This window comes from Rattus norvegicus, chromosome 12, assembly GCF_036323735.1.
Source record: "Rattus norvegicus strain BN/NHsdMcwi chromosome 12, GRCr8, whole genome shotgun sequence".
NCBI lineage: Eukaryota > Metazoa > Chordata > Mammalia > Rodentia > Muridae > Rattus > Rattus norvegicus.
The window spans coordinates 48,070,023-48,085,059 of record NC_086030.1 but is presented as its reverse complement, the minus strand read 5'-3'; the positions used below and the strand labels follow the sequence as shown (position 1 = coordinate 48,085,059).

Genomic DNA, 15,037 nt, shown 5'->3' with positions numbered 1-15,037 from the left:
GGGGAGGGGAAAGGAGAAAGGACTTTCCCTTGAAAGGATGGCTTGTCTGTTGTCTGCAGCCATACACAGAGCCTGGTTAGCAGAGTTTCTCCCTGCCTAGCCAATCCAAGTACCCAGGTACTGGATAGGAACATGAATTTATCATGAGGCATTGATGGGGAGGGACCCCAAGGCCCTAGCTCAGCACAGTTTCTCACCTCTGGGTCAGTGGCAGAGAGGGCTATGAACCAACAGGTGGGACTGAACCTTGTGACCTCCCCTCCCGCCAGTGTGGCCATGTAAAGGAACAAGGTGTTCTGTGACAGTGTCGGGGTTGTAGCCCATGGGAGTTTAAAGGATTCTGATCCAACCCAGATGCCTGTTCCCCTTCACTGTCATGTGTGTGCAGTCTCATATCTGGAACATTCTCTAGTCTTTTCAGTCTTTTTTTTTTTTTTTTGGTTCTTTTTTTCGGAGCTGGGGACCAAACCCAGGGCCTTGCGCTTGCTAGGCAAGTGCTCTACCACTGAGCTAAATCCCCAACCTCGACTTTTTTCTTAAGACATTGACTTACTTTGCATGTGTGAATGTGAGCTTGTCATGCCACGTCACATCGTGTGTGTCAGTGACTGAGCACCTGTGTCATGCGTGACTATGAGCACATGTGTCATGTGTGATTGAACACATGTGTCATGCATGAATGTGAGCATGTGTCTTTTGTGACCGTGAACACGTCATGCTATGCCATTTAGTGTGTTATTGTGACTGTGTGTCATGTGCATGAGTCTTGTGTGACTAAGCATGTATCATGTGTGTCTGAGCACATGTGTCATATATGATTGTGAGCACATGTCATGTATGACTGAGTATGTGTATCATGTGGGTGTGAGCACATGTGACATGTGTGACTGGGCATGTGTCATGCATGTGAGTATGTGTCATGTGTGACTGTGAGCATGTGCGTTGTACATAAATGTGAACATGCATGTCTTGTGTGACTGAGGACATGTGTCATGTGAACATAAGCATTCGTCATGTGGGATTGTGAGCATGTCATGCCACATCCTGTCATGTCAGAAGATATTTTGTAGGTTCTCTCTTTCCCCAACATGGGTCCTGAGCCTTGAACTCAGGTCGTCAGGCTTGGCAGCAGTCACCTATATCTGTTGAGCCATCTCACTGGCCCAAAAACCGGTGTTTTTGAGCATTCAGGCTGAGTGTCTGTCAGTTTGGATTTGCTCAATTATTTCTTCTGTTTCGATTCACACTAAGTATTTTTGCAGAACATTCCTGCGTCCTTTTGAGATGCCGAATTCCACCACGTGCTTAAGAGGAGGCGGTGACGCGCCTAGGCTTTTCTTGTTGCTTTCATGAAGCCTCTGTGACCACCCAGCCAGCCCTGTGGCTTCTCTCTGTGGCTCCAAGAGGCTAGCCTCAGACTTAATGGCGGAGATCCTTCTGTCACGATGGTCCACACACACCTTCACGTGCACAAGCCAGGTCTTCCCGTGTGCCCATCCCCAGGGTTATCCTAGTGTGGCCAGGAACTTGCGATCCTCCTGCCTCAGCTTCCTAAGTACTGGACTTGGAGTGTGTGATAGCAGGCTCAGTTGACGTTCTCTCCTCTCCTGTTCCCCTGTACACAGCGCTGTTGAGACGTTATAGGCTCAGTATATCTGAAAGTGTTGACTGAGCCTCTTCTTCACATTCCACTGCTGCCCGCCATGTCCCAGGACCAGGATCCCAGCACACTGACCTGTGGGATGGGTTTCTCCTTAGATCGCCATGGGCGTGCCCCTGCACCGGCTGAAGGACATACGGCTTCTGTACGGAGAGTCCCCCTGGGGAGTGACCCCCGTTTCTTTTGAGACCCCTTTGAGCCCTCCCATTGCCCGAGGCCATGTCATTGCAGCCAGGATCACCAGCGAAAACCCAGACGAGGCAAGTGTGGGTCCCCGTGTTTCTACCAACTGCAGGCTCGCAGCGGAGGGTGGGCCCTGGTCTATGGTATGAGAGCACGAGCACCCAGAATTCTCAGCTCATACCCAAGAAACTCTGGGTGGAAGCTATCAGTCATGGCTTTGGGCTTCACCAAGACCCTTCACACAGCCCCTCACTCCCATGACCTCTCTGGGTGGTGGTCACATTACAGCCTGCTGGGGTCAGGTAAGCCATTCCTGACTCTCCACATGATTCCCACCTTCGGCATGTGTAGCCAGATTTGAATCCCGAGTTCTGGGGTTTCTGCGCTTTTGGCTGTAGTCCTGTCTTTCAGGGAGCCTCTAGGAGGTCCCCTTGAGACTCCTTTTAACTGGGGTCTTTAAAACAATCTTCTGGCTTCATTGCTTCCACACCTCTGACCACTCATTGTTCTAGGGCTCACCAGTCTCCTCTGGTTTCCGTGTGTGTGTGTGTGTGTGTGTGTGTTGTGTGTTTTATGAGTATACCATAGCTGTCTTCAGACACACCAGAGGAGGGCATCAGATCTCATTACAGATGGCTGTGAGCCACTTTGGTGGATACTGGGAATTGAACTCAGGACCTCTGGAAGAGCAGTCAGTGCTCTTAACCACTGAGCGATCTCTCTAGACCTTTGTGTTTTATTTTTTAATCAAAGATTTAGTGTGTGTGCTTGAGACAAGGTCTTTCTCTAGTAACTCTGTCCTCAAACTCCAGATTCTGCCTCCTGAGTGCTGAGATTAAAGGCATGTGCTACCATACCTAGCTTACTTAAAATTTATATATATATATATCATCATCGAGTCATATGGCATTAGCGGGGTATATTCATCTAGGGCATCATGCCACACTACCTCTAGCTATTCTCTGGTCCGGCCGCCGCGCTCCTGGCTGTCAGCCACAGAACTCTGCTCACATTCCCAGCATCCTCCCCCTAATGGTTATAGTATCAAGTCCCAGCAACCTCTTAAAATCAAGACTCAAGAAGCTTGTAACTTATCAATCAGATTTATCTCAGTAAATTTACACTCCACAAACATCCACACGATAAACTCATGGCCCATTGATAATGATATAAACTGCCCGCCTAGATGAGACAAATTGTCCCATAAAAGTCCATCCCTATGACATACTCATAACCACTCATGGCCATTTAAGGCCACATGGGTCTGGGTCGTCTTTCTCTGCCTCCATCTTGATTCTCCTCCCTTCAAAACTCGGTGCCCGCCTTACTTTTTCACTGCCAGATCATAGGCCTAGTCTTAACTTGTGCCAGTCCTCACCTGCATACGGACAACAGTCTACATATTTATTTATTTATTTTATGTGTATGAGTGTTTTGCTTGCCTGCGTATATGTGCACCATATGTGGACCCGGTACCTAAGAAGACCAAATGAAGGTCCCCTGAACTGGAGTCACATATGTTTATAAGCCACCATGTTGGTCCTGGGAATGAAATCCAGGTTCCCTGCAGGAGTGGACAGTGCTCCTTTCCACTCTTGGCTTAAATTTTTATCAGTGAAAATGTCCAGTCTTTGGGTGTTGTGGGGATCACACCCAGGTCCTTCTGCTTGTGAAGTCAGTGCTATTTGTGGACCCGGTTATCTCCCTAACTCGGTGCTCAGAGAAATAACTTCTGTTCCTCTTTTCCTTCTCTCTGGACTCCAGGGCTTTAAGCCAAGCTCAGGGACAGTGCAGGAGCTGAACTTCCGCAGCAACAAGAACGTGTGGGGTTACTTCAGCGTGGCCGCTGCTGGGGGCTTGCACGAGTTTGCCGATTCCCAGTTTGGGCACTGCTTCTCCTGGGGCGAGAACCGTGAAGAGGCTATTTCGTCAGTATCTCCCCTTCCCTTCCCTTCCCTTCCCTTCCCTTCCCTTCCCTTCCCTTCCCTTCCCTTCCCTTCCCTTCCCTTTCTTCCCTTCCCTCCAACCCTGCCTCCCAAATTTAAGAAACGTTCACAAGTTCCTGTGTGCAGGCCTGATCACCTGAGTTCCACACCAGTTCCACAAGGCAGCTGGAGGTGCACACACACGCTCACACACACACCTCTGACCCACACACTTGTAATGGTGTGGATGCACCTGCACCTGCATGCACACACACACACACACACACACACACAAACCGTTCCCTGAACATCACTTACCGTTTTAAGCACTGAAGTTCAAGAACATGTCTCTTCCTCTGTTGGAGACCTGCTGTGAAGTCAGGGAGCTCACCAAGGCTCACAAGGTCTTGAGCGTGCAAGAGATCTAACTTCAAAGAGACCCCCAAACCATTCAATGGTGTCTAAAGGGTGCCAAGTATGAGGCTCAGGAGAGCATGGGGACACCGTTAACACCTTATAAGTAGTTTCCACACCATCTACTCCAAGACTTAGTTTCTTCTGGGGGTCCTGCTGCTCCCTGCTCTCTACCCCAAGTCTGTTACAAGGAGAAAGTCACATTAACAAGATACTCCCCTTGTCTCTCCTCTTGACATCTCCCTGCCTGGACATGGGCCCAGGAAGGTAAAATCCACTTTGTGTTGTAATTAGACGTCCCATGCAGGCAGATGACCACACTTCAGAACGTAAAGAGTCCAAAGGCATCGGGAGTGTTTTGTTTAAGAAGCGTCAGACTCTGGTCTGGCTGTTTAACTGTGAATTAATTTGACAGTTTTGGTGGTAGTGCCCCTCGCTAGGCTTAGACTAATTCATTTTATATGTAAGTACACTGTTGCCATCTTCAAACACACCAGAAGAGGGCATCAGATCCCATTACAGATGGTTGAACCACCATGTGGTTGCTGGGAATTGATCTCAGGACCTCTGGAAGAGCAGTCAGTGCTCCTTACCACTGAGCCATCTCTGCAGCCCAGACTAATTCATTTTGATCACGTTCTGGGCAAATTGAGGTCCTCGGAGAGAGTGGAGGGAGACTTGAAGCAAGTGAGACTTGGTTAATGGGAGGAAGTGGGCCCAGCGTGCTCTAGGGGAGGCTCAGACTGCGGTCACCGTCTGCAGCTGCTACAGACGCAGGAACTCCGTCTCTTATTGCTGTCAGAGTCTAGCAAAGGAAAGCCCTCGGACTCTGTGATTGGCTCCCTGATCAGCGACATAGTCAAGCCATCTGCAAAGAGTCGGTCTTCCTTAGTTGCGTGACCATGTCACACACAGAGTCAGACCTGTGGCCGGTTGACACCTTCATTTTAATGTTCTCACTGTTTAAACATAACTATTACTGTCTCTGCTAGTAGCTGCTCATGGCTCCCCAGGACGCTGTGAGGGGTTGGGGCTTCCTCTCCAGGAATGTGCCTCATCCTAATGGCTTCCCCAAAGGTGCAGCCATGCCTCCTGCATGGCCACTGAGCCGGGGGCAACAGACACATCTGGACAGAGCAGCCAGGGACGGGCAGCAGTGGCTTTTTATGAGACAGGAGATTTGAACAGACCAAGGAGAGACAGAACTTGCTCTCAGTCAGAGAGGCCCACCCCTCTCTGTGGATCAGGGGCCACCGCAACTGCTTTAGATGATGGAGCATCCCTTTGCAACCCTCAAATACTGCAAGTGGCAGGGTTATTAGCCCATTTTTCAGATGAGGTAACTGAGGCCCAGGATGGTTAAGTGAGGTCACCCAGCCAGTCCACATGCCCGCGCTCTCAGATGCTCTGAGAAACCTCCCAGGAACCGTGGGTAAATGTGGAAACCAGGCACATGTCTCTCCAGGAACATGGTGGTGGCTTTGAAAGAACTGTCTATCCGGGGTGACTTCCGGACCACCGTGGAATATCTCGTCAACCTTCTGGAGACGGAGAGCTTCCAGAACAATGATATCGACACAGGGTGGCTGGACCACCTCATCGCTCAGCGGGTGCAGGTGAGGGAGAGGCTGCTCTGCCTCCCTCCCCCAGGGGTGGGGGGAAGAGGTGGCAGAGATCCCTGCTTCCTGCAGGTACGGACACCTGGAGTCTTTCCTAGGCAGAGAAGCCGGACATCATGCTCGGGGTGGTGTGTGGGGCCTTGAACGTGGCAGACGCGATGTTCAGAACCTGTATGACGGAATTCCTGCATTCCTTGGAAAGGTGGGTGGACAGTTCTCCCCTTCCCCTCCGGTGGTGTGTGGGCTGCAGGGAGGGCAGAATGGGGCTTGCTGGGAGATGACTCTCATTAAGTAGCCCATGCTGGCATCAAAATTAATCCTCCTGCCTCAGCCTCCTGAGTGCTGGGGTCATACCCAGTATGCTCCCCATCTTCAACCCCGTGCTAGGTGGCGGGTTTTGAGGGCAGGTCAGTCACCATTGAGCTGGGATGCCTCTGTTATGGCCTGTGTTCACACCACCTAGGAGAGACTGAGAGTGGGGGGTAGGGAGGTTTGTGGTTCTGGAGGGCCCTTAGGGGAGGGTGAAGCTGACAGGCGGCTTGTGCTTGGGTCATCATCGTTGGGCAGGACTGTCCTGTGCATTGTAAGGTGACAGTGGAAATTATGTCTCCTGCCTACTAGAGGAGACCATTCCCTGACTGCCCCAGCCATGGGAACAAATATCCCTCTCTAGAAGTGCTGTGACGAAGGAAAGACAAAATGTCCCCACAAAAAGCACGGAAGGGAAACCAGCAGTGGCCGCTTGTCCCCTTTGAGGGACCGCCCATGTGCTAAGGAGGGCAGGTCACAGACAGGACATATTTGCCTTGCTTATAAATGCTGATACATATATTAACAGTTTACTTATTTTTACTTTATATGCATTGATTGGTGGGTCGTCTGCATATATGTGAGTGTGAGGGTGTTGGATGCCCTGGAACTGGAGTTATAGACAGTCCTGAGCCGCCATGTGGGTGCTGGGAATTAAACCCGGGTCCTCTGGAAGAGCATCCAGTGCTCTTAGCTGCTGATCCAACTCTCCAGCCCTGATCCCACATATATTTTTGTTGAAATGGTCTGTGTTTGTTTCCCGAGCTAACTACCCTCCTGCCTCACCTTCCCAGGGCCACGTTTACAGATATATAACCTGACTTTCATGGGGGGGCTTTTCTCCCAGCAGAAGATTTGAAGCCATTTTAAAATGACCCATTCTTCAGTAAGCTGTAATCTACGTACAGGTGTCACTGACTATTCAGGTTTTTATGAAACAATACCACACCGCAGGGTCTTGTAAACAATGGAAGACATTGCTTTCAGTTCTGGAGGCCGGGATATCCCGGGTCATGGCGTGGGTCCATTCAGTAGGTACCAGTTCCTCTCTGGGATTTGTGTCCTACGCTTTTAATAAAACTCAGCTCCGTCTGGTTTGCTGATGCCCAGGAAGGGCCAAAGCCACATGACTCACAGCTTGGTTGATACTGGGAATGGAGCCCAGGGCTTCGTACACAGGGGTGTCTACTCTGCCATGGAGTTCCACCTCAGCCTCCCGAGGGCCATGGAAGGTGTCACTGAGCCCAAGGGGGTGCTATAGAGATCTCTGCTCCTTCCTGGACTGATGATAGGCACGACTCTCCCTGCAGGGGTCAGGTCCTCCCGGCTGATTCTCTGCTGAACATCGTGGACGTTGAGTTGATTTACGGAGGCATCAAATATGTTCTCAAGGTAAAGGCCCGTGCATCTCAAAAATCCCCGCCATTTTGAAACTGATGGGAACGTGTTTCATTTTATCTGTGAACCTGGAGGGGAGTGGGATCTCAGCAGTGTATCCCTGGCCTTCAATCCTGAATAGTCTGTGTATAGAAGGGGAATCTTGAGTGGAACCTAAAGAATGCTGCCTTTTATCCGAAATCATTTGTGTATGTGTGATGTAATGCATGTGTATGTTAGGAAGATATACGCATGAGGGTAAGCCTTGGGCTGGTATTTCATTGGTATGGAAGTGCGGAGCCTGGGCCACACTCACTGCACACACCTCCCTCTTAGACAGAGCTCACTGCGCATGCCTGCTTCCTAGGCAGAGCTCACTGCGCATGCCTCCTTCCTGGGCTGAGCTCACTGCGCATGCTCCCCTCCAATAGCCCAGCTCTCTAGTAAGCCATAGTCCATGTTCAGGTGTATCTGTTTATTCAGGTTTTTTTTTTTTTTTCTTTTTCTTTTTTCTTTTTTTCGGAGCTGGGGACCGAACCCAGGGCCTTTCGCTCGCTAGGCAAGTGCTCTACCGCTGAGCTAAATCCCCAACCCCTATTCAGGTTTTTATAGCAAAATACAATAGAGCAGGGTCTTGTAAACAGCAGAAAGAAAGTCCAGGGCAACCAGGGTCATGGCAGGGGTCAATTCAGTACCTTCTGAGGGCCTGTTTCCTGGTCTCTGGTTGGTAGCTTCCTTTGCTGTGTGTCTTCATGTGGTAGAGGAGAGCAAGGGAGCCCTTTGGAGTCCCTTTAAAGTTTTTAAATTGAAGTCATATAGTGATGGTGCAAGCCTTTTAATACCAGCCCTTGGAAGGCAGAGGCAGGTGGATCTCTGTGAGTTCAAAAGGCCAGCCTGCTCTACAGAGGGAGTTCTGGGACAGCCAGGGCTACACAGAAAAACCTTGTCTTGAAAATCCGAAAAAATTTGTTTTAAATTGAATTTCTTTATTTATGTGTATGTGCATATGCGAGTGTGAGTACATGCATGCATACGTGTGTACAGGGATACCACAGCGTGTGCGTGGAGGTCAAAAGCAGCCTCCGGGAGTTCATTCTCTTCCTGCCCTGTGGGTCCCAGGGATCAAACTCAGCTTGTCGGACCTGATGGCAAGCACCTTTGCCACTGTGTCATCTCACAACCCTGGGGTCTCTTTTATAAGACTACTAAGAAGGGCCCGCCCTCATGACGCGTGTAACTGAACCAGCGATCTCACTGCTCAGTAAGATCTCGTTTGAGGCTGGGTTTTGGCATCGGAATGTGGGAAGCACACGGTTTAGTGGGCTAGGCCTCTTACGAAGCCTCCGCAAGGTGCTCACCCAGAGTGAAAGCTGCAGTCCCCGCCACAGTGGTGCACGAGCCCTGTGTCTGCAGTCGGAAGCCTTTGTCCATGTCCAGGGCAGTAGGCTGCTAGCCCGTGAACGACCATCATGGGAATTCTGACGTGAGCCTGTCCCCACAGGTGGCCCGGCAGTCCCTGACCATGTTTGTCCTCATCATGAATGGTTGCCACATCGAGATCGATGCCCACCGGCTGAACGATGGGGGCCTGCTCCTGTCCTACAATGGTAGCAGTTACACTACATACATGAAGGAAGAGGTGGACAGGTGCGTGAGGGCTGCAGCTGCCGTGTGGGGAAGCACGGAGGATGCGCAGCTCCCTCTGTGGGACGTGCCATGCAAACTAGGGTTCTCTGGTTCATTGTGGGGCTTCTGGACGGAGTGCGTGGCTGGAACTCCATGCACCTGGCAAGAATTGGAGGGTAAGGGACCCCAGGCAGCACCAGAGGATTTAGAGCCAAACAGGACATAGCCACCAGCTCCATAGTCTGCGGGCTGAGTGGGGAGGGACCAGCTGCCTCCTGTGGTTGGGTGTGGGACAGATGCAGGATCCAGCGGCTGGTCTGTGAGCTGCTGTGAGCAGCATGCCCAGCTATGGAGAGGGACACTGACGTCACAGCTCCTGGGCTTCCAGCCTATGACAGAAGATGAGGTGGGCGGATGCTGGATGCTGCAAGCTCTAGCATGGAGCATTGCATGATGGGTACAGGTACTTCCAGCTCCCATTTGCCTGACCGTGCTGAAGTCACAGTGCTACAGGGATGACCCAGGCAGAGGAGGCCACCCAGACCTTCCCCAAAGAGAACAAAGTGCGCGTGCGTGTGTGGGAGCGTGTGCGTGTGCCTGTGTGTGTGCCTGTGTGTGTGTGTGCGCACGCGCGTGCATGTGTGAAAGTGCGTGTACGTGTGTGCCTCTTAGAGCCCATCCTGGAAGTCATAACAACGAGGGGTACCCCTTTTTATTTTTTATTTCATTTTATTTTTTTAATTTAAAAAAAAATTTGGGGGGGTACCCCTTTCTTAACCCCTAGTATTTTAGAGGAAGATAGGTTAGAGTTATACCTTAGTACTGTCTTATAACTACGTTCCAGCTGCTAAAAATATTCAAGATTTCTCCTAGGCTCTGCTCAAAGCCTGTCTTCCCCAGTTTGGTTAGAAGGATTTGGAATCAGTTAAGAGTTATTGAATAGTATTGATTGATTTATTGATGGATCGATTTCCCTGTGGCAGGACCTGGGGGGATTATGTCAGTAATAGAAACTAATCTTTAGCCAGAAGAAATAAAGGCCCTAATGCCTCACAGAGGGTGCTGAAAATGCCTGCCCTGGAAACGGGGAGATTCCCCTAAAGTCTGGCACCCTCGCTGGGCCTCGTTCATCTTCCACACTCCCCCCCCCCCCCACTTCCCGTAGTTACCGGATCACTATCGGCAATAAGACATGCGTGTTTGAAAAGGAAAACGACCCCACCGTCCTGAGATCCCCCTCGGCTGGGAAGCTGATGCAGTACACGGTGGAGGATGGCCAGCACGTGGAAGTCGGGAGCAGCTATGCTGAGATGGAGGTGAGCGCAGAGCCTGCCCTGGAGCTGTGGGCCTGAAACCCTGTCTCAGTCCAGTTTCTCAGAGAATGGGCCTTGGCAAGCTCGTCGGCCTCCGAGGTTCACCCGAACTCCTTGTGGTATCCAAAGGATACTTTTAAAAGAGCTCAGATAGCATACATCTCCCGGGAAGGAGCAAGAACTGCGTGGCGCCATGGTGGTGGTGTCACACGCCTTTAATCCAAGCACTCAGGAGGCAGAGGCAGGAGGATCTCTGAGTTCTAGGCCAGCCTGCGCTATGGAATGAGTTCTGGGACAACCAGGACTACACAGAGAAATCTTGTCTGCAAAAACAAAAGCAAAACAAAATGAAAACCACAGGCCATCGTGGACTGAGCACTGACCATCCAGTGGCTGCTGATCTAAGTGCACTTACTATATAGCTATATGCAAATGATGTGTATGCATATGTATGCACACATATATATTTGTATATGTGTATATATGTATATGTGTTATACACATACACACATACACACACATATATATATACACACGCACATATATATATATATATATATATATATACACACACACACACACACACACAGGCACACACACATTACTGAACTGAGAACGGACTCTAAGCCCTAAAACACCTCAGGCAAGTGTTGTATCACTGAGCTATACTCCAGTCCTGTCATTTATAACGTCAGCATGTTCCTGAGGTGGGCACACAGGTGATTCCTGTTGTATGCATGAAGAAGCCAGACCCTGCAGGGCGAACTGAGGATCTTGCTTGAGAGCACCCAGAGCCAAACTTCCAGCTTGGCGTCAGCTCTCTGCCGTGAGTAAAGTGAATGGCTGCTATGGATAGAACACCTTCCTGCACAGACCGGGCTCTTCACCTCCATTATTCTCTGTGAGGGAGAGGATTAGCTGCCAATTTACGGAGGGGACACCCAGGTTCAAAGACAGGGCAGTGCTTGGAACTTGCAGAGGTGACGGCATATGGGGTTCTTGGGCATAGGGACAGCTGAGCAAGGAGCAGCATGGTCCCGTGGCTCCATGTTGGTACCGTGATCACGAATCTCATGTCTCGGGCATCTTCAGATACCCAGTCAGGCAGATGGGTCACAGGATAGACTGCAGGCAGGAGCTTTATTTTCCAAAGCACTTTCTGGAGTGTGCCCTCAACCACGGGCATGGGGTTGAATGTCTGCTTTTTTACAGCTGGGAGTGGGTAGGGTAGCTCTAGGAAAGTGTGTTGTTCAGCGATGCGACGCTGTCTTAGATAAGGTTTTACTGTTGTAAACAGACCCAACAAGGCCACACCTACTCCAACAAGGCCACACCCACTTTAACAAGGCCACATCCAAGACCACACCTCCTCTAGCAAGGTCACACCCACAAACCACGCCTCCCCAACAGGCCACACCCACCCAACAGGGCCACACCTTCTCCAACAGGACCACACCCATAAGGCCACTAAGCTCCACCTGCTCCAACAAGGCCATACCCTGGGCTAAGCATATACAAACCATCACAGACCCGTTCTGAGAAATATGTCCTGGACAACTTTTTTGTCATGTGGACATTGCATAGCATATTTGCACAGACCTGGAAGGTGGCAGTCCAAGCATGGAATGCAAGACGCTGCTGCCGACTGTCTTAGTGTTAAGTGTGTGCTGCACTTTACCAGACGGGTCAGCATCCTTATAGTCATGTGGCACAGCCACCGTCAGTGCAATCTATTACCCTGCAACTGACTTTATACTAACCATTGCGGGTAATAGGATTTAACTGTGTTTCTGAGACAGAGGGCTTCCTTTGAAAATAGTTAGAAGCTGCAGCTCAGTGGGTAGAGTGTTTGTTTAGCATGCATGACACCCCGATTTCTGCTCCTAGCCCCGGAAACCGAAAAGAGAAAAGCGGTTTTTGTGTCTGTAAAGTGGGCAGCACACACACCTGCCTCCCTGGCTGTCCTTTTATTGGGGCCCATTCCTGCATGGCGCCCGTGCCTGGTGCACAGCAGCCTGGGAGAAATGGCAGGTTCCTTGTCTTGTGTGTGAGCGGTGTCCAGAGGTTTGCTGTCACCATGATGCACCCCTGTTGTCCACAGCGGCTAGCTTTTGGTGACTCCGGATGCCGGCCCAGGGAACTCTGACCTGTCCCCTCTGCCAAACAGGTGATGAAGATGATCATGACCCTGAACGTGCAAGAGAGCGGCCGGGTGAAGTACATCAAGCGACCAGGGGCGGTATTGGAGGCTGGCTGCGTGGTGGCAAAGCTAGAACTCGATGACCCTTCAAAAGTGCACGCGGTATGTGGCCCGTGATCCTAGCTGCTCAGGCTGGCCCAGAAGGTCCCACCGTGTCTCTCCGTTCCTGTACCAGTCTGCGTCCTTCGCAGACACTGGGCTCAGATGGTGATGGACCGTGGCAGCCACGCCCCATCCTCTCCGTTCCTTTCCTAGCTCTTAATCTTGCTTGGAGCAAAGACCAAGATCCAAGCAGGGCCCCTCCCCAACGATGACTGTGGTTTTCCCTCTCTCCCCTCCCTGGCTGGAAGGATCTGCCCCAGGCGTGGGAAGCCCACTGTCACGAGATAAGATTTCTTAGCTTGCTGATGAAGCTGCCTTTTGCTTACTTTCAGTGCTGGGGATAAATCCAAGGTCTTGATCATGCTTGGCAAGCACTCCACATTGGATTTGAATTTTTATTTTATTATTAGTGTTATTGTTGTTGTTGGTGTTATTATGGTGTATGTGTGTGTGTGTGTGTGTGTGTGTGCACCATCCTGTGTGAGTAGAGGTTGAAGGACAACTTTGGGGAGTTGATTCGTTCCTACTGTGGGTTCAGATTTGTATGGCCAGCATTTATCTGCTGAGCTATCTCATTACCCATATATGTATGTGTATGTATATGTATTATATGTATATGTATGCATATGTGTATGTATGTGTGCATGTGTATGTATATGTATGTTCATGTGTATGTGTATATGTATATGTGTATATATGTATATTATGTGTATATGTATGTGTATATATGTATATGTGTATGTATATGTATGTATATGTATATGTGTATATCTGTGTATGTGTTTATGTATATGTATGTATATGTGTATATATGTATGTGTATATGTATGTGATATGTATATGTGTATGTATATGTATGATGTATATGTGTATATCTGTGTATGTGTTTATGTATATGTATGTACGTGTGCATGTCTGTATGTGTATGTATATGTATGTATACGTGTATATATATATGTGTGTATATCTGTGTATGTGTATATGTATATATGTGTATATCTGTGTATGTGTATATGTATATATGTGTGTATATCTGTGTATGTGTATATGTATATATGTGTGTGCCTGTATGTATATGATATATATGTGTGTGTATATATATATGTATATGCATATGTGTATATATATTTATATTTGTAGGCATAATATTGCCAGGTTCTGTGAGTGATCTGGGGACACCTTTAAAATGTTATTTTGTTCAGTTAGTATGTGCTGTATAAACTAGGTTTTAGGCTTCATGTATTCTTAGATTCACAGATTTTAGAGATCCTACAAAGGATTCTCATGTTCCATGCACCCAGTTTTCCTATTATTAATTTAACAATATTTATTACTAATTACTATTAATGTAACTATTTTGATCATATCATTTGTCATGATGAACCTCCACTGATGTGTTATTAACATAGTACTTTACCCAGATTTCCATGATTTTTATGACTGTGATTAAATATACATAACTTACTATCTTCACTCCTCTCTTTTTCTCTCCCTACTGTGTGCATGTATGATATGTGTACTGTGTTTGTGCGTGCACATGTGACCTGTGTGACCCATCCTCGTGTCTCACAGGCTCTCTCTCCTGTCCCTGACACGCCCTCATGTCCCACAGGCACAGCCGTTCACAGGGGAGCTCCCCGCCCAGCAGACTCTGCCCATCCTCGGGGAGAGGCTGCATCAGGTGTTCCACAGCGTCTTGGAAAATCTGACCAATGTCATGAATGGCTACTGCCTGCCCGAGCCCTTCTTCAGCATGAAGGTAAGGACCTGCGGGGCCCAGGTGTGCACGGCGGGGGGGGGGTAGGGGGGTGGCGGCGTGGGGGGGGTGGGAGGGTGGGGGGTGGGGGTGGGCTCTGTGTGGAGTACCACGGTCACAGGAAGTCTTTTTCATCTGAGGAGTTTTGGGTGACTCAAGTGGCCTCTCTGTTTTCATTTCCATCTCGAACGGTGAGAGCAATTGTGCCTTGCTATGGCTGTCTCTGAGAAATGAGAAAAGCAGCTGAGGAGTGCGGAGCTCGCCCAGTGGCTGGCTTGAGAGCCATGTACTGCTCTTCCAGGGCACCCACGTGGGGCAGCTCACAAGTGTCTGTAACTCCATCTCCAGGGATCCAATACCCTTTTCTGACCTGGGAGGGCACCAGCATTCATGTGCACAGCCTACACGCAGCCATAGACAACACATGCGTTTAATTTAAAAATAATTAAAATAAACTGAAAAGGGAAACGGGTAAAGATCTTTGGATCTTACTTGGCACTAAGCAAGTGGCCCACAGCATAAGCTTGTCATGTGACCTCATCTGCTCCCCCAC

General features: G+C 49.5%; 1 protein-coding gene across 14 annotated transcripts in view; it reads left to right on the top strand.

Moving 5' to 3' along the window:
- Positions 1-15,037, top strand: part of Acacb (acetyl-CoA carboxylase beta) — a 111,821-nt gene that overhangs the window by 53,155 nt on the left and 43,629 nt on the right. For all 14 annotated transcript variants that reach the window (NM_053922.2, XM_063271014.1, XM_017598246.3 and 11 more), the window contains 9 exons: positions 1,759-1,920; positions 3,608-3,771; positions 5,648-5,798; positions 5,900-6,003; positions 7,421-7,502; positions 8,989-9,134; positions 10,279-10,429; positions 12,594-12,728; positions 14,341-14,487. In NM_053922.2, the coding sequence (NP_446374.2) occupies positions 1,759-1,920; positions 3,608-3,771; positions 5,648-5,798; positions 5,900-6,003; positions 7,421-7,502; positions 8,989-9,134; positions 10,279-10,429; positions 12,594-12,728; positions 14,341-14,487 (1,242 nt within the window). The remainder of the gene's footprint in view (positions 1-1,758; positions 1,921-3,607; positions 3,772-5,647; positions 5,799-5,899; positions 6,004-7,420; positions 7,503-8,988; positions 9,135-10,278; positions 10,430-12,593; positions 12,729-14,340; positions 14,488-15,037) is intronic.